Source organism: Rhineura floridana, chromosome 5, assembly GCF_030035675.1.
Source record: "Rhineura floridana isolate rRhiFlo1 chromosome 5, rRhiFlo1.hap2, whole genome shotgun sequence".
Taxonomy (NCBI): Eukaryota; Metazoa; Chordata; class Lepidosauria; order Squamata; family Rhineuridae; genus Rhineura; species Rhineura floridana.
The window spans coordinates 60,081,840-60,102,274 of record NC_084484.1 but is presented as its reverse complement, the minus strand read 5'-3'; the positions used below and the strand labels follow the sequence as shown (position 1 = coordinate 60,102,274).

General features: G+C 41.9%; 1 protein-coding gene across 1 annotated transcript; it reads right to left on the bottom strand.

The window, feature by feature from the left end:
• Window positions 1-666: 666 nt before the first annotated feature.
• Window positions 667-20,145, bottom strand: LYG2 (lysozyme g2). Its single transcript, XM_061626879.1, has 5 exons — window positions 19,860-20,145; window positions 16,984-17,064; window positions 11,258-11,454; window positions 2,195-2,333; window positions 667-1,155 (listed from the first exon to the last, which is right to left on the bottom strand). Exons 1-5 carry the CDS (start codon window positions 19,864-19,866, stop codon window positions 1,022-1,024), a joined length of 558 nt encoding a protein of 185 aa, XP_061482863.1. The 5' UTR covers window positions 19,867-20,145; the 3' UTR covers window positions 667-1,021.
• Window positions 20,146-20,435: the final 290 nt, after the last annotated feature.

The following is a 20,435-nucleotide window of genomic DNA, read 5'->3' as shown; positions in this document are numbered from 1 at the left end:
TAGTAGATCTTCCTTTTAACCAGCTGGGACTTTTTGGTATACAGAAACAGCTGTATGGAGACAAGTCAGACATAAAATTAGGAAGTGTTTAACTGGGAGTTTCTTTCAATGTTACATCCTGAGAGCAGTGAACTGATTGGCATTAAATTTAGAGCAGACAAAAAGTAGTTCCTACATTTCACAGTTTACAGAATTATTGCCGTCTACTAACAGCACCTGGCATAGATGGCTTTAAAAGTAATGGACATATATGAAAGAGAAGCTCTTTTTAGCTCTGCTTCCCCAACCTGTGCTGGCTGGGACTGATGGGAATTGTACTCCAAAACATCTGGAGGGAACTAGTGGGCAAAGACTGGATTAGCTGTTAGCCATGATGGCTAGAAATTAAACATCAGTGAGTAGAAGCAGTATTGTTTGTATAACCAAATGCTAGGGATAAATGGCATGGCTACCTTTGTGATGACCTTCCTCTGAGCTTTTTGATCAGCTGCTACCTGTTTTAAATAATTTCTCCAAATACATAATAAACATTTTGATACCATTATTCCAGGTATTGGCATTTCAGATTCTTTCTGTCACTTGATTGAACAATAATGTCTGAACGCTTTTCTGTCATTTGTGCACTGTAAATTTGTGTATTAACAATGTAAATAAAAGCAAGTAACAGTAGGTTAGATACTTTATTACCGTAGCTCTTGGACAAATTTCATGCAGTTGGGTATGTGTAAAAGTTCATACTCATTTGTACACAATAGCCAGTTAGTACTTGAATCAGTATTGTATGCTTTTAAAGAAGTAAATGTATTTTAACTTGCTGTTGTGATCTCAAGTCATGGCCAGTTTAAAATATGCTGGTCAATATGCAAGAAATGTGTTAAAAGTTTTCTGTAAAACTTTACACATCTTTGTTTAACAGCTGAAAAAGAAAGGCCTAATGGTTTTATGCAAAAGTTTTGATTAAGGCATTTAAAACAAATAAGCAATAAACAAATAAGCAATAATCTACTGCTTAAAAGCACAATTAATATCCATTTCTTTTGTAAAACTGGGCTCTTGCAACAACATCATTGGCATAATCGTTGTTTGTTGTGCCTATATCCATTCTGTCATAGCTCTGGACATTTTTAGTTCCTGCATTATAAGCTGAAATTCCACCTGTAATGAAAAAACTTTTAAGATCAAAGTAACATAAGTCACATCAAAGGCATGTGCTTTAGCAGGCATCTCCCATGTGTTTAAAATACGTTACAATTAGAAAATTGAATTTAGGATGCTTACATTCCTGATGTAGTCAAAATCGAATATAATAGTGTTGATTGAAACATAGAAGATGAATAATGTAAGCTTTCCTTCTCTACTTGATGGTCAGGATCATTAGGTATGAAGTCTTCAAGCCACCAATACATACATATATATTGGTTCATGATTACACAGAAGTCCTTCTGAATTCAAAAGGACTTATTCCTGTGTGTGTGTTTGCAACCTGAGTGAAATTTATTGAAAAGGATGGGTTCCTAATCATGTACAATTTATCATATCAAGAATTGAAACAATCTTACAATATGTAACTGAGCAGAGGTACATATTTAAGTGTATCTGAGTATGAGGAGTATCAACTTTCCCCATCTATCTAACATCCTCGTCACTAATTGTAAGATAAATGTAGACCTGCTTCTAAGATCAGCTAAATGGGGGGAAATGTTCTTTTCACACAGGTGCAGACTGTGTCAATATGGCAACTGTCATTTGATAAAGGGTATTGCTTTTGCCAGGAAAGGGTCATAACCAGCAGTGGTAGAGCACATAATTTGTATGCAGAATGGTCCAGGTTCAATCCCTGATGTCTCCAGGTAGGTTTGGCAAAAACTCTGGCCTGAAACTGGAGAGGCACTAGTCATTACAGACAATATTGAGCTAGATAAGCCAGTAGTGGGACTCGGTATAAGGCAGTTTGCTATGTTTTAGTGGAATGATTCTATAGATACAAGGGGAAGGGGTTTCTGAGAAGGCCTGCTTCTGTACTTGGCAATGACCACCCTAGATCCCCCCTTGCCCTGAAGTGTTCTGTGTAATTACTGAACACTAACCTTCCCAGATAGGGAGGGCAGAAACATCTCTGCCCAATCTCATGCGTCCATAGCAAATCCACAGGCCTGAGCTTGTGGAAAGTATTTTGGAACCAGTAGTTTCATACCTTTGAGCTGCTGTTCTTTAGTCCACTGTGGAAATTTTTTTTGGATATCCTTTATCATGCTACATAGAATGAGGGTGCCCTGAGTGATGTGCTCCTCACTGTCCCATGTGCCAATTAGTTTATGGTATCTTTTATCAACCTAAAATAAACGAAGTATTTCAGTGATAGTTGTACGGTGCTGTCAATGTATGGCTGCTTTACAAAGTGACAGGCAAATTTTAAAAAAACAGTTCCTGCCCCAAGGAGATTACAAAAGAAGTGAAGAAGGTAACAAGCAGGGTGGATAAAATATATATACAGTGCCTTGCAAAAGTAATCAGACCCCCACCAATGCACTGATATTACTGAATTACAAATGTTACATTATAATTTTGTTCTGTGTGATATTTTATTTTGAAACAAACTCAAAATCAATTATTGTAAGGTTTGTAAGAAACATAAAAAACTGAAACATGTTGCTTGTGTTAGTATTCAACCCACCCTCATTAATATTCGGTAGAGACAACATTCGCTGTAATAACAGCTTTAAGTCTTTTGGGGTAGGTATGTACTGGCTTTGCACACAGTGTCAGAGGGATCTGGCCCATTCTTGGCAGATTTGCTCCAGGTCATTCAGGTTGGTGGATGTCACTCGTGGACCACAATTTTCAAAGAGCACTACAGATTCTAATGGAATTGAGATCAGGACTTTGTCTGGGCCACTGTAGGACATTCACCTTTTGGTTCTTGAGTCACTCTGATGTTGCTTTGGCCTTGTGCTTGGGATCATTCATTCATTCATTCATTGGTGATCACTTGTGGCTGAGTAAGATTGTCTTCTAAGATAAGGTCTTGACTGTGGAGGCCAATTCTGGATCCACACAGCCTCCCACAGTGAGGACATAGGTTTCCAGATGGAAGATGGTTGCAGTGAGGATTTGTTTGATGTGCCTTCCACTTAGCTTGTTTGTCCTGTTCGCCCTGTATTCATACTTCTTCGAAGTCCATAGCACCTTTGATAACAGCTGACCTCCATTTGGGACATTCATGGGCCAAGACTTCCCAGTTCTCAATGTTCATGTTTCTTTTCTTTTTTTAGATTCACTTTAAGAACATCTTTAAATCTCTTTTGCTGTCCACTGATATTCCATTTTCCATCAAGTTGTGAGTAAAGTAGCTGCTTTGGAAGATGGTGATCAAGCATTCGAACAACATAGCCAGTCCAGCGAAGTTGATGTTGAAGGATCATTGTTTCAACACTGGTAGTCTTTGCTTCTTCCAAAACGCTAACTGTGATGTTCCTGTAAGTTAGCATCTGTAAATATGGTAAGTGCGGGTCTATTAGGTGATGTATGGTAATTGACTGAGAGAAAGGGGGAGTACATGGGTGAGAAGCTGAAGTATGCTGGATAAGAACATAAGAAGAGCCTGCTGGATCAGGCCAGTGGCCCATCTAGTCCAGCATCCTGTTCTCACAGTGGCCAACCAGGTGCCTGGGGGAAGCCCGCAAGCAGGACCCGAGTGCAAGAACACTCTCCCCTCCTGAGGCTTCCGGCAACTGGTTTTCAGAAGCATGCTGCCTCTGACTAGGGTGGCAGAGCACAGCCATCATGGCTAGTAGCCATTGATAGCCCTGTCCTCCATGAATTTGTCTAATCTTTTAAAGCCGTCCAAGCTGGTGGCCATTACTGCATCTTGTGGGAGCAAATTCCATAGTTTAACTATGCGCTGAGTAAAGAAGTCCTTCCTTTTGTCTGTCCTGAATCTTCCAACATTCAGCTTCTTTGAATGTCCACGAGTTCTAGTATTATGAGAGAGGGAGAAGAACTTTTCTCTATCCACTTTCTCAATGCCATGCATAATTTTATACGCTTCTATCATGTCTCCTCTGACCCGCCTTTTCTCTAAACTAAAAAGCCCCAAATGCTGCAACCTTTCCTCGTAAGGGAGTCGCTCCATCCCCTTGATCATTCTGGTTGCCCTCTTCTGAACCTTTTCCAACTCTATAATATCCTTTTTGAGATGAGGCGACCAGAACTGTACACAGTATTCCAAATGCGGCCGCACCATAGATTTATACAACGGCATTATGATATCGGCTGTTTTATTTTCAATACCTTTCCTAATTATCGCTAGCATGGAATTTGCCTTTTTCACAGCTGCCGCACACTGGGTCGACATTTTCATTGTGCTGTCCACTACAACCCCGAGGTCTCTCTCCTGGTCGGTCACCGCCAGTTCAGACCCCATGAGCGTATATGTGAAATTAAGATTTTTTGCTCCAATATGCATAATTTTACACTTGTTTATATTGAATTGCATTTGCCATTTTTCCGCCCGTTCACTCAGTTTGGAGAGATCTTTTTGGAGCTCTTCACAATCCCTTTTTGTTTTAACAACCCTGAACAATTTAGTGTCGTCAGCAAACTTGGCCACTTCACTGCTCACTCCTAATTCTAGGTCATTAATGAACAAGTTGAAAAGTACAGGTCCCAATACCGATCCTTGAGGGACTCCACTTTCTACAGCCCTCCATTGGGAGAACTGTCCGTTTATTCCTACTCTCTGCTTTCTGCTTCTTAACCAATTCCTTATCCACAAGAGGACCTCTCCTCTTATTCCATGACTGCTAAGCTTCCTCAGAAGTCTTTGGTGAGGTACCTTGTCAAACGCTTTTTGAAAGTCTAAGTACACTATGTCCACTGGATCACCTCTATCTATATGCTTGTTGACACTCTCAAAGAATTCTAATAGGTTACTGAGACAGGACTTTCCCTTGCAGAAGCCATGCTGGCTCTGCTTCAGCAAGGCTTGTTCTTCTATGTGCTTAGTTAATCTAGCTTTAATAATACTTTCTACCAGTTTTCCAGGGACAGAAGTTAAGCTAACTGGCCTGTAATTTCCGGGATCCCCTCTGGATCCCTTTTTGAATATTGGCGTTACATTTGCCACTTTCCAGTCCTCAGGCACGGAGGAGGACCCGAGGGACAAGTTACATATTTTAGTTAGCAGATCAGCAATTTCACATTTGAGTTCTTTGAGAACTCTCAGGTGGATGCCATCCGGGCCCGGTGATTTATCAGTTTTTATATTGTCCATTAAGCCTAGAACTTCCTCTCTCGTTACCACTATTTGTCTCAGTTCCTCAGAATCCCTTCCTGCAAATGTTAGTTCAGGTTCAGGGATCTGCCCTATATCTTCCACTGTGAAGACAGATGCAAAGAATTCATTTAGCTTCTCTGCAATCTCCTTATCGTTCTTTAGTACACCTTTGACTCCCTTATCATCCAAGGGTCCAATCGCCTCTCTAGATGGTCTCCTGCTTTGAATGTATTTATAGATTTTTTTGTTGTTGGTTTTTATGTTCTTAGCAATGTGCTCCTCAAATTCTTTTTTAGCATCCCTTATTGTCTTCTTGCATTTCTTTTGCCAGAGTTTGTGTTCTTTTTTATTTTCTTCATTTGGACAAGACTTCCATTTTCTGAAGGAAGCCTTTTTGCCTCTAAGAGCTTCCTTGACTTTGCTCGTTAACCATGCTGGCATCTTCTTGGCCCTGGCGGTACCTTTTCTGATCTGCGGTATGCACTCCAGTTGAGCTTCTAATATAGTGTTTTTAAACAACTTCCAAGCATTTTCGAGTGATGTGACCCTCTGGACTTTGTTTTTCAGCTTTCTTTTTACCAATCCCCTCATTTTTGTGAAGTTTCCTCTTTTGAAGTCAAATGTGACCGTGTTGGATTTTCTTGGCAATTGGCCAGTTACATGTATGTTTAATTTAATAGCGCTGTGGTCACTGCTCCCAATCGGTTCAACAACACTTACATCTCGCACCAGGTCCCGGTCCCCACTGAGGATTAAGTCCAGGGTTGCCGTCCCTCTGGTCGGTTCCATGACCAACTGGTCTAGGGAATAGTCATTTAGAATATCTAGAAACTTTGCTTCTTTGTCATGACTGGAACACATATGCGGCCAGTCTATGTCCGGGTAGTTGAAGTCCCCCATTACTACCACATTTCCTAGTTTGGATGCTTCCTCAATTTCATATCTCATCTCAAGGTCTCCCTGAGCATTTTGATCAGGGGGACGATAGATCGTTCCCAGTATTAAGTCCCTCCTGGGGCATGGTATCACCACCCACAACGATTCTGTGGAGGAGTCTGCCTCTTTTGGGGTTTCGAGCTTGCTGGATTCAATGCCTTCTTTCACGTATAGAGCGACTCCGCCACCAATACGTCCTTCCCTGTCCTTCCGATATAGTTTATATCCAGGGATAACCGTATCCCACTGGTTTTCTCCATTCCACCAGGTCTCCGTTATGCTCACTATATCAATGCTCTCCTCTAAGACCAAGCACTCCAGTTCTCCCATCTTGGTTCGGAGGCTCCTAGCATTAGCGTACAGGCACTTGTAAGCAGTGTCTCTCTTCAAGTGTCTTTGGCACTTGTGGTTTGGCCTGTGGTAATTTTGCTCTTCTGAATTGATATCCTGTGCCCCTGCTCTCACAATGCCTACTTCTAGGCCTACCCCTTTTAAAATTTCATCATTTCTTTGGTTTTTATCCCAGGGGGAGGTTTATTCTGAACCGGACCTTTCTCAGCTCCTGTCGGGTTTCCCCCCTCAGTCAGTTTAAAAGCTGCTCTGCTACCTTTTTAATTTTAAGTGCCAGCAGTCTGGTTCCATTCTGGTTCAAGTGGAGCCCATCCCTTTTGTACAGGCCCGGCTTGTCCCAAAATGTTCCCCAGTGCCTAACAAATCTAAACCCTTCCACCCGACACCATCGTCTCATCCACGCATTGAGACTGCGAAGCTGGGCCTGTCTGGCTGGTCCTGTGCGTGGAACCGGTAGCATTTCAGAGAAAGCCACCTTGGAGGTCCTGGCTTTCAGCATCCTACCTAGCAACCTACATTTTGCTTCCAGGACCTCACAGCTGCATTTCCCCATGTCGTTGGTGCCAACGTGCACCACAACCACTGACTCCTCCCCAGCACTGTCTACCAAACTATCTAAACGACGGGCGATATCCGCAACCTTCGCACCAGGCAGGCAAAACACCTTGCGGTCTACACGCCCATCACACACCCCACTGTCTATGTTCCTAATGATCAAATCACCCACTACAAGGATCCCTCCACCCCCTGGAGATATATCCTCGGCACGAGAGGATAGCTGCTCATCCCCCAAGGAATGGGTCCCTTCTAAGGGATCATTTCCCTCTTCCTCAGCTGGATGCTCTCCTTCCCCGAGACCATCGTTCTCCATGATAGCAGGAGAGCTATCATCGTTGGAGTGGGACACAGCTATAACGTCCCTGAAGGCCTCCTCCACACACCTCTCTGCCTCTCTCAGCTTTTCCAGGTCTGCCACCTTGGCCTCAAGGAAATGAAGTCGTTCCCGGAGAGCCAGGAGCTCATTGCACCGAGAGCACACCCAAGACTTCTGTCCAACAGGCAGATAGTCGTACATGCTGCAGGCTGTGCAAAACACTGGAAAGCCCCCACACGCCTGCTGGCTTCTTACCTGCATAGTTTTGTTTGAGGTTTATTACGTCAATAGGTTGGAGACTGTGGTTTAGTTGAGGTCAGGGAAGAGAAGGGCAGAGTGGGGGGCCCTGGCCTCCTCGCCCTGCTGCCGAACTCGCTCTGCTCCTTAACTCGCCTTGACGCTTTGTCAGCTGGGGCTCCCTCTAGCTCGTGGAGATGATTGGCTGAGTGGCTGGCTGGCTGAAGGTATAAATGGAGGTTTCTGAGTGATGAGGGGAGTTGAGTTGGTTAAGGGAGAGAAGTTGAGTTGGTTGGAGTGAGGTCGTTTGGTGAGGGTTGGTTGGCAGAGTTCTGAGGGAAGTTTGGATTGTATTTGGTGATATTTAAAGAGTATATATATGAACAGAAACATAAAGAGTGACCATATATGAAACCATATGCTTGTGAAACATTCCTAAAGTAATCTTGTTATTTCCTGTTAGTAAATAAATACTTACTTGGTTTACCTAAGGCCTGATCCTTGGCTGGGGGAATATACAGACCAGAAGGGAGGGCAAGGTAATTACCAAGACTGAACAGAAACTGTATCTAATGGTGGCAGCGGTGAAGGGAGAAAATGTAACAAGTCAAGTATCCAGAGCAACCCAGAGTTGTATGCTTTATATATAAGGATACAAGGGGGTTGGGAACAGCATAGGCACACAGTCACAAAGTAACAAGCTATAGAGGGACTGAGGCAAGGTCTCTGGGAGTATCGGTTACAGGAAGTGACTGGTGGTGCTGCCTAGCAGTGGGATCTAGTGAGATCTGTGCTAGAGCGGAGTGAGAAACCATATAAAGGATGGTCCTGACTGGTGGTGTCCCTAGTGATGCCTAGTGAAAGGCAGTAGCCACAAGCAGGTGGGAACCTGACAGGGAGAACCAGGGAAGGACGTCGCACTAACGTTAGTCTGTCTGTCTTCCCAAGTAATTTGCAGAATTTTCCAGAGGCAGCGTTGGTGGAATCTTTCAAGTTGGGAGTGGTGTTTATAAATGGTTCATGTTAAAAAAAAAAAGGTCCATGTTTCACAGGTGTACAGTAAGGTTGGTAGTACAATGGCTTTGTAAATAAGCATTTTTGTCTCCCTGCAAATATCCTGATCCTCGAACACACTACGCTTCATTTGGGAGAATGCAGCACTCGCAGAGCTCAGCCAAAGTTGAATTTCAGCATCGATGTCAGCTTTTACAGAGAGATGGCTGCCAAGATAGGGGAAGTGATCAACGTTCTCCAGTGTCACACCATTAAGCTAGATTGATGGTACTACAGAGGGACTAGTTCACACCTGTTGATGCAGCATTTTGGTTTTTTTAATATTGAGAGCCCAAGCTTTCCATATGCTTCTGCAAAGACATTGAGGATAGTTTGAAGATCTTTCTCTGAATGTGCGGAGACTACATTATCATCAGCATATTGAAGTTCTACGACAGAGGTTGGCATTACTTTTTTGCTTTTAGCCTACTGAGATTAAAAAGCTTTCCATCTGTTCGATATGCTTTCCACACCAGTAGGAAGTTTCCCCTCAATAAGGTGTAGAATCACAGCAATGAAGATAGCAAATAAGGGAGGAGCAATGACACATCCCTGTTTTATGCCTGATCCAACTCTGAGTTTTGGCCGAAAACCTCTCTCTTGGTCTCATGTGACCACAAAACTTTTTCCCACATCACAGCTGGGGCACTCTCATGCTTTCTGGCAAACTCCAGGCATGTTTTCAGATGGTACTTTTTGAGCAATGGCTTCTTTCTTGCCACCCTCACATACAGGCCAGTGTTACGCAGAGCTCTTGATATGGTTGACTGGTGCATCATTACTCCACTCCCAGCCACTGAACTCTGTAGCTCCTTCAAAGTAATTGTTCGCCTCTCTGTGGCTTCTCTCACAAGTCTCCTTCTTGTCTGTGCACTGAATTTTGAGGGACGTCCTTTTCTTGGCAGTGCCTGGGTGGTGTGATGCAGCTTCCACTTCCTGCTTATTGATCCAACTATGCTCACTGGGATATCCAAACACTTGGTTATTATTTTGTACCCTTTTACTAATCTATGCATTTGTATGACATTATCTCTCACTTCTGTAAAATGCTCTTTGGTCTTCATTTTCCTTCAGATCCACATGATCAATGATCCTTCAACAGTGGGGTTTTTATCTTGACAATGGGACAGCAACTTTAATGGTTCACAGGTGGAGGCCAATGGTAAGGTAATCGTGTCCTCGATAGGGCAATTTCTTTCATCTGTGTAAACTGAGAGCTTCCACAGCACAGGGGTTGAATACTTATGCAAGCAACATGTTTCAGTTTTTTATGTTTCTTACGAACATTTCCCAACATAAAACCAGTGTCGCCTTACAATAATTGATATTGAATTTCAGTGTTTCAAAATAAAATATCATACAGAATGAAATTACAGCATACCACTTGTAATTCAGTAATATCAAAGCATTGGTGGGGTCTGAATACTTTTGCAAGGCACTGTGTATTAAATTACTTTTAAGTTTTAAATCAGTTTTTTTTAATGGTAAGCTTCTCTTGTGGAATACTAGTTTAATACTCCATAATCTAGAAATTGTATAAGCATTATCAGCCCTACGGTTAATCTCTAACTTGTATCAATGCTTCTGGCAGATATGTTACAGCAGGCTTTTGTATGCAAGCCTGTATCAAGAATCAAATTAATCATTTTTCAGTTATGAATACACTCTACCTACCATGCATCAGCATTACATCTTCATCTGATGAAAACAAACTGTTCTAGTCTGCCTTAACTATCAGACATTCAGTTTTTGTTTGCTACTATGTTTTTGGGAGGATGGGGCTGGATCGAGGCAGAGTGAACCAGAAAGGAGTAACAGAAGAAAGAAGACAAGGCTATATTGTCAAGTGTGCATGCTCCCAAATTCCCATATTTAACCTCAGCAACTGTCATGGATACTGGTTCTATAGAAGGCATATTTTTAAAATATTCCCATATCGATCAATAAAAGCATGCAAAATGTATACATTGTGACTAACATGCAAAGCCTGGTTGTAAGACTGAAAAACAATGTAAACAATATTATTTTTAGCTGTAAATTAACTGTTCAGATTTGCACAACTGTTTAGGAAGTATATAGATGTATCAATGAGTAACTAAACCTTGCTTTAAGCCAATACTACAAATCAGCCTTTTTTTCTTGCTGATTTAAATCAATCTCCTTTTGTAACAAGAGGGAAATGGGAGCAGTTGCAATTATATGAGGCTTTTCATTCATGTTAAAGTATTTTAATGTTTTAATGGTTTAGTGATCTTAATATTACATTATTGTTATTATGTATCTGTATTTTTATATTTCGTGATTTTTGTTGATTTATTGTATTATCTTATGTTGTACACCGCCCAGGGAGCCATTGATTATGGGCGGTTTATAAATGAAATTAAACTAAACTAAACTTTGTTTTGATTGGGGATGATTCACACTTGTAATGGCTCCTTATAATGCCAGGAAAGCACAGCAGGAATTGGGGTTGCTAAGTATTGGGGAGTTGTGTTTCATGTATTTATGTCAATCAAACATAAATCCTTTACCTGCATCAAACCAAATCCGTTTCCATGGTCGCCCCAACCATCCTTCAGGATAGTTCCAGCATGAGATTCTCGAGAGATTATAGCTGCAATTATAGCTGCATCAATATTTGTCTTTTTACTGACATTCTTAATCTTTGTTTTATATTTTTCCATATTCTTAAGGTCTCTCTCTGCAATTCTTTCTGAAGCTTCAACCCCTTGTGGAAAAGTAAAAGTAAATATGATTTTTAAAAATTAGTTTCAAATGCACGGAAAAAGGGAACCTCAATTGCATATGGTTGAAGTGACATTTTGAGGTAAATAGGAGGGCCACAGTCCAGCTTCAGTCATGCATTAAAATAGTGGACCTAGAAGGGAAAGACCAATCTCATCAAACAACAACTGCTTCCATGGAAGAACACTGTACCATTAACATTCACTACACGTGTAGAAGAGTCTTGGAGGTGTGTGTCCTCTTCCGGTGTTAAAATCTTCTGTGTATACCAACACAAGAGCAAGGAGCAGCGCTGCGCCAAGGTGCTCTGCCCCCATTGTTGCACGCTCCATCCAGCCCTTCCCCAACATCTGTGCATGCAGTGCAAACATCTGCCAGGAGAAGGACCATGTGTATAGTTGAACTCTGAGCAACTGAGGTTTCAGATTCCATGAAAGCCGTCATGCAATTATACATGCAAAGATCTTCTCCTACAGATATTCACACTGTATGTCCAGCTGTCAAACGTTTATTCTGCTTTCCAATTGGAAAACGGAGGAGAAGAGTGAGGCAAACGCACCTGAAAGTCATATTTGGGTGCTTCTAGCTGGGGGCATAATATTTTAAACAGGTCATTGGCAACAAGCATTGAAAATTTATTTACCATATTTTTCCTGAAAAGGGTAAATCCAGAAAAAATGGGGGGGGGAGGATATGACCCAGCAGTTAGATAGCACTGGCATTGTGTGCGTGCTGCAAAATGCTTGCATGCATGAGCAGCACCAACTCCCACAATAAGCACCCATCTGGAAGCACCCTCTGCTATGTACATCTTAAAATTAGCTTAATGTTTCCACCTGCTAGGCACCAAGAAAAAAACTTCCCACAAATCAAAGGGCAATTAAAAAACTAACTTAGTTTTTAATTTAACTTTTAATTTTAAAAATAAAAAACAAACTTAGACCCCCTCAAATAATACCCCTTCCCTGTCTCAAGAGCCTTTTACTACCAACTACCTGTGAAAAAGGTATTGAAACAAGATGTGACTTAAAGAACTAGTGAGAGAATGCCGAACCTTACCTTTGAGGCAGTCCTGCTAGGAACAAATGGAACTCTTTGAGGGTGGGCCTAGAATTATTTAGAGGGATCTCTTCCCCCCCCCCACTTGTACTGTCTAGAATTGGCAAATTGTAGAGGTGATGGAATTTGGGTCTTAAAAATCATGGTTGAGCCAGGTGATAAGGAGTCCAAAAATAGCATTTTTGTAATGTGGGAAGGGCTTTTATAAATCATAATCCCATGCTAGTTTCACTGTAACTACCTGAGGCCTCGTCTACATGTTACTATACAAAATACCCCACATGATATACTGCTGGTGCTATCCATTCCCACCATAAAACAGAGAGCATTAGAAAACATTTCCTTATCTGGTAAAACATTTCCACATTAGCACCAGCCTCCAGGTCATGTGTGGGTCTGTCTTGGAGATAGTCCTATTGATGCCATAATCATAATGTGTACCACCAAAGAGCAAACCACACTTCCTTATCAGAAGGGTTATGTGGTTACTTGAAGGCAGTTCCATGTGGTAAGTGTAATGTGTATGTGATCCCTAATGTACAGCCTCAAGAGTGGCTGTATACTATAGCCAGCAATGGATTTTTCACATTCTGCAATGCTAAATTGAAAATACCCCCATGCCATTCTGATGCTTCCCATAACCTCATTTCAAAACAAAACCTTACAAAACTTAAAGTCCTGAACTCAGAAACGCTTGCTTAACAACCCTCTAAATTTTCATGGCGATACACAAAACAGTCAGAGAGAATAAAGAGTTCAAAGTCTAAAGAGAGAGAGAAAAACCCCAGAGCCCTTTTGGACTTTTTCTTTCAGAGTTCTCATAATCTGTTGAAATTCATTAAACATCAGCCATGTCCACAGAGTACCTGTAATCCATTACTGACCTTGCCCCATACTCTGACCTTCATCTTCTGCAGTTTAAACGTTAAAAAAATGCCTGGCTGATTTTTAATTAATTTAATAAATTTTGGCTGGAACTTAATAATAATGTCAGGCATGCTCAGTGAGAACCAACTGTCAATGTTCTAAAACCAGACTCACAGCTGCTGGGCTTGCCTAATCAGGGGGCCACACCCACACCAGACTTTGATTTCACTTGAGACAGTCATGGCTTCCCCCAAAGAATCCTGGGAAGTGCAGTTTTTGAAGGGTGCTAAGAGGAGACTCCTATTCCACTGACAGAGCTCCAGTGGCCAGACTGGTTTAACAGTCAGCCACTCTAATTGAAGGACTGCGAGGGGAACAGGGCATCTCCTAGCAACTCTCAGCACCCTTCACTAACTACACTTCCCAGGATTCTTTGAGAGACGCCATGACTGTCTAAAGAGAAATAAGGGCCTGGTGTGTTTGTGGCCAGGAACAGCTTTGGTTTAAATTTGCGTGGGAGGCTACATGTGCCTGCTGTAGAATAAAAAGGTGGGGGAAACGCTGAAAAGCAATGATACTGTTCACAATGTGGTTTTTGGAAAGGAAACGGGCTCTCCCTCTGCCCAGTGCCCACCCATCCAATCTCTGCTCCTCCCCTGGGTCAGTGTTGGACTACGACCTGGGAGACCAAGGTTTGAATTCCCACACAGCCATGAAGCTCACTGGGTGACCTTGGATCTCTCAGCCTCAGAGGAAGGCAGTGGTAAACCCCCTCTGAATACCGTTTACCATGAAAAACCTATTCATAGGGTTGCCATAAGTCGGGATCGACTTGAAGGCAGTCCATTTCCATTTTCAAACACGATAGCACAGAAATAAATCCCATTGAACTCAAAAAGTATGCAACTGATCAAACCCACCATCCCTTCTCCTCCCTCCTATCCCCTCTCTCTTGCCCCTTCCATCCCCCTTCCTTTGCCCCTCTGTCCCCATCCCCTTCTTCCCCTTCCCCTTCCTCCCCCTCCTCCTTCCCATGGTGATATTTACCTATCTTAAGCATGATTACACGTGAGTAAATACCACTGGACTTTATAAGCATGCAAATTATCAAACCTGCCCTCCCCTCCCCTTCCTTTGCCCCCCTCTAATCCACTTCTTCCCCCTCCTCCTCCCCCACGGTCATTTTTACCTATCCTAACCATGATTGCATAGGAGTAAATCCCATTGAACTCAATAAGCATGAAAATGATCAGACCCATCTTTCCCCTCCTTCCCTTCTCCTCTCCCATCCTCTTCCCCTCCCCTCTTCCTCCTTCCCTGCCCACTCAAGCCCTCCCTCCTTCCCCCCTGGCCAGTTTTACCTATCCTAAGCATGATTGCAGGGGAGTAAATCCCACTGAACACAATAAACATGCAAATGATTAAATCTGTCCTTCTCCCCTCCCCCTCCTGCCTGCTCCCCTCCCTCTTCTCCCCTCTGCCCTTCCTCCCCGCCCTCCCTCCTCCTCCTCCCATCCCCTGTGGTCAGTTTCACCTATCCTAAGCATGATTGCAAGGGAGTAAAGCCCACTGAACTCAATAAGCATGCAAATGATCAATCTATTCTCAGCAAACGTGCACAGAATCCTATTTCTTACCTCCTGGATTAAAAAGCAGAGAAATTCGCTAATAGGCAAAAAACCTTGCGGTTTAAGAATGTACCTATAGCCCACAGATATTTCTATCCAACTTTAAAAAGCAGGGATATTGGGCAACTATAGTGAATGCACCAGGGGAGCAGGAGACCTCACCTCCTCTCTGAGATATTGGACTGCCCTACAAATTTGTCAAAATGCAAACACCATTTGGGTTTGTCTTTCACAGTCCAATCCACTTGCTGTGTAGCTTGGAAGAATTTGCTAACATGTGCCTCTGAGCACCAGCCCCACTTGCAATCAGCCCAAATAATAGAAAGAAGACATGAATATGTGAAGTATAGCAACATTTTGCCACAGTAAAAAAAAGCTCCAAAAACAATTGTGGAATAATGGCACTGACTGTTCTGCAGAATAGTTTCCAATGGACATGAGGAGCGTCTCAGTTTGCCCAAGATAAAACAGTGGGAGGTGAAATATATTCTAGCAAAATTCTAGGTGTGCTCTATGTTTTTAATTGACCATGCCCACCTTGCCTTAAATGAAGTGGTTGAAACATAGCAGGCTGAAAACATGCATCCTCTTTTTTCCAACAGCTAGCAGAGTGGTAAGTGGCAGTAATGCAGCCGAAGCTCTGCTCACGGCCGGAGTTCGATTCCAACAATAGGAGGAAGTCGAATCTCCGGTAAAAGGGGTCGAGGTCCACTCAGCCTTCCATCCATCCGTGGTCGGTAAAATGAGTACCCTGCATACGCTGGGGGGTAAAGAAAGGCCGGGGACAGAACTGGCAATCCCACCTCATATATATGGTCTGCCTAGTAAACATTGCAAGATGTCACCCTGAGTCGGAAACGACTCGCACTACAAGTGCGGGCCTTTACCTTTTTTAGAGTCATTGCTGAAGTAGCAACATATTGTAATCAGTCTGATTTTACATTAAACTGCAGTTTCAGATCCAACTGTTTATGCACCCAAAATAAAAATATAACATAATCTCCAATTTGAAACACAAAAGGCCGTCTTCACCATCATATGACATTGACCAATAAATAGGCTTTGAAATTAATAAAAATAAATTTGGCACAGATTTCTAGGATGAATAATGAGGGAAATAAAAAATTTCTAGATTAGATTCTCTGTAGAAACATTAGCAACACAGGAAAGAAGCATAGTAAGATCACCACCAGCAAACATACAAAAATATAATTCTCCATCTTTGGAGATGGTAGGTGTTGCCACCAGGGCTGTGGAGTCGGTATGTCAAACCTTCGACTCCGACTCCGACTCCTCTGTTTTTCTACTCTCTGACTGCGACTCCTTCATAAATGGCAAATTTATATTAATTTTCCTACTGTCTGACTCCGACTCTGACTCCTTCATAAATGGCAAATGTATATTAATGTATTAATATTAATTAATATTAATATTAAAATATTAATTTTATTTTGAAGTCGGAGTCAGTACATTTCTACCGACTCCAACTCCACCCAAAATTGCTTCTGACTCCACCCAAAATTGCCTCCGACTCCACAACTCCGACTCCACAGCCCTGGTTGCCACCACTCACCATATGCTCAGAGGCACATTACCAAATTCTTCCAAGCTACACAACAAGTGGATTGGACTGTGAAAGACCAACCCAAATGGTGTTGCATTTTGATCAATTTGTAGGGCAGTCCAATATCTCAGAGAGGAGGTGAGGTCTCCTGCTCCCCTGGTTCATTCACTATAGCTGCCCAATTTTCCTGCTTTTTAAAGTTGGATAGAAATATCTTTGGGCTATAGGCATGTTCTTAAACCACAAGGTTTTTGCCTATTAGAGAATCATACATATATTAGAATACATAGATGCAAAAAAAAAAAGTCAGGTTATCTTTTTGACCAAGTGTTTCCCTTGGGTAGCATCAATCGATTTACAAAACTATCATAATATATTTGAACAAATATCTTACCACCATAACTCAGACCTTCTTGTTTCCCAGTTTCAAGTGAAGCCCCAGTGGTATCAACATCCATTATTTTACCATAATGATCTGGCAAGGATAAACACAATAATTATCTTATGGAGTCCAAAAACAATAGGTCAGATATTTTCTTACAGGCCTAGCTTGTGGCTCTTGGTCTAATTTAATGCAAGTGGCAAGGAGGGGGAAATGGGGCAAAAGTGGTACAGAGAGAAAAATGGGATGGCAGAGAGAGAATCCATACATCATACATTTAAAGTACTTTTATTTCACTTTGAGTGATGGCTTACCTCTAAAGAATCCTGGTGGGGACTGTGATTTGTTAAGGGTCTCCTAACACACTGTTCTTCAACCTTGGGTCCCCAGATATTCTTGGACTAGAATCCCCAGCAGCTTAGCCACTGGTCAAGGGATCATGGGAGTTGTAGTTCAACAACATCTGGGGACCTGACTGCACAACTCTCAGTTCCCTTAACAAACTACAGTCCCCCATCAGGTTTCTTTGGAGGTAAGCCATGACTCTTAGTGGAATAAGAATGCTGTAAATGTATGGTGTGGATTATGGCTCTATTCACTGTTGGTCTTGACCACTGCCAGCTGGTAGCCCCTGACATTATCCCTGCGTGAATGCAGCCTTTACCTTGATGCGGGGGGGGGAGGGGGAGTTCCCCATGTGCTATATTGTAACAGAATATGGCTGGCAACAGTTGTAAGCAATGGCTGGTGTCCTAATCTAAGCAAGGTTGGTATGCATGCTTCATTTATCAGCACACCAAAAAGCCAACCGATTATTGAGAAGTGTACTTCTCAGATAGTTTACTGGTCCAATGTTAATACCTCCACATTATCAAAAATTGATCTATATAAATAGTTCTTATATTATTTAGGAAGGAGGCATAATACATGACATGTCTGAATTATAGCTACAGTATATTCTCAACAACCTAGGATGACTTGTAGTGCAATTATAGACATCTTTATTTGGGGAAGTAAGTTCTACTGTGTTTATTGTGGCTTATTCTCTAGTAAGTATATTTAGGGATTGTAGCCTTAAAGTTTGTGTTTTTGGAATTCATTTATAGGTTGCAATGGTCCAAATTAGAAACTTACTCTGCATATTTGTCCTCTAACAGCACAACCCTAGACAACTCTACTCAGAAGTAGCCCCACTATGTTCCATGGCACTTACTCCCAGGTAAGTATGCATAGGATTGTTGCCTAAATTGTTGTTGTTGTTTTTAAAAAAGTATTTCACCATCACTGTGAGAAAGGGGAAGTTCAATTTCAGTTAATATTCATTTAGCACATTTTGGACTTTCCAGGCTTTGGGTTCTTTTCCACAGTCTTCAAAGTAGGATGAGGTGAGTGAGATTTGGGAATGTCAACTGAATATGAATATAGGAGGAAATTTTGGATTTTCCATAAATCCATTCTACTATGTTGCAACCCATCCACATTTGGGGAACTCTTTGCAGTTTTACAATAGATTTTCATTTTTAAAAATTCATAGGGATGTTTTCAGCTCCAGTGAACAAAAATTGATGAGAAGGCTTTTGATTATTCAAAAACTAGAGGAACTTCTACCCTAAGATCCTTTAAAAAAAATTATTTAGTTAACAGAATTCACTAGTCTTCTATTAATAGAATGCACTACTAGTGCTACACTGGACTCAAGAGTGACCCACCTACAGAAACTGAACCACATATAACCATATACGACAAACAATGTAAATATCTGCAAAATCAAAAACACAATATTTGGTGTATGCTTGATTTATCTGTTATCTTTCATAATCCCTCCCATTTCCCCCGATTGAATTGACTGGAAGCAAATAATGATACAATCAGTTTGTAACTATATGCTTACTGTTATATATTTTTATTTATTTATTTATTTATTTGTTTCATTTTTAAACCGCCCATAGCGAGTAGCTCTCTGGGCGGTGTACAAAAGATTAAAATACAGAAATACAAAATATCACAATAAATAAACAGCAAACAAAAAGATTTAAAATTGTAACATTAAACGCATTAAAATGCCTGGGAGCATAGCCAGGTCTTAACCTGGCGCCGAAAAGATAGAAGCGTCGGTGCCAGGCGTACTTCTTCGGGGAGGCTGTTCCACAGTTCGGGGGCCACTACAGAAAAGGCCCTAGATCGAGTAACTGTCCTCCGGGCTTCCTGATGGGTTGGTACCCGGAGGAGGGCCTTAGATGCTGAGCGAAGTGACCGGGTCGGTTCATAGCGGGAGACGCGTTCCACAAGATACTGTGGTCCCACGCCGTGTATGTTGCCATTGCCTTGCTTAGTAAAGGCATGTAGTGAGCATTATGGAAACATCTAGGAAGGCTGCTCATCCACCTGTGAACCATCACTCCATTTCTCTGTATCCTCCTCCAGAGCAAGAACTGAAACATACACAAACTGTTGCACATCAGTGGTTTGTCTGTCAGACCTGTGTGCCATCAGCCTCCGTGCTCTACTTCTGAAACCATCATACGGGTCTGGTGAGTCATTTGCATCTGTTCTCTGTAGACCCTGTTGCTCATTAATGGCATTATCTGCCTGATTCAAATGAGCACTGCGCTTCAATATATTCAAAAGTAATTGACGATTCACTGTTGCAGGGCGTGGTTGTGAAACTTGCTGTACTTGTGCAGGAGCTACTTGAAAAGACTGACAAAATGCAGCCAGCTCTGCAAAAATGTCCTCCTTCAGAGCTTTTCTAATATGATTTAATGCAGCAGGACTTAAATGAAAAGGTTCCACCTGTTGAAATTCCCGAATTTCATAACATATATATATATATTACATAACAGAAATCTTATTAATCAAGACATGAAAAATTAATGTAAAACAAATACCTTCCATGGTTCCTTTATGTTTCTGGTCTCCTTCAGTTCTGTAATTATAAACGAGTAGACGATCTAGCTGGGAACGATCTCGCTACTTTCACTTCTACAATAAGGTTCCTTCCTGTCTGCCTGCTGACTTGCTCAATGGCATGTCAGTTGAGACATCTGGGAAAATGTTTAATACAGGGATGTGGCCAGCCTTCCCTGCTGCTAACTAGGGTTATCACATTAAGGGCAGAAACACACTATTCTGCTGGTTCCAGTGTGTCTCCACCTTTCTCTTCTGAAAACGGGCACACTAAGCTAGTCAAATCCCGCCCCTTTTTACTGTAGAATGTGGTGGGACCTGCTTGAGTGCATTTTTTTTTAATGGCTTCAAAGAGATTTTGCAACTGAAAGGCAGATAAACCCATCCCTCCTCCAGGTGTGGCTAATGGAAACGCTTTGATCTGGCTACTAGTGTGTTCACAGCCATCGATGATTGCATCTTTCCTTTCTGTAGCTAATAAGTAATTTCTCATTCTTCCCAATTAAGAATTCCGTTCACCTCATAAATGTACAATTATATTCAAGGTTGAGGTTGTC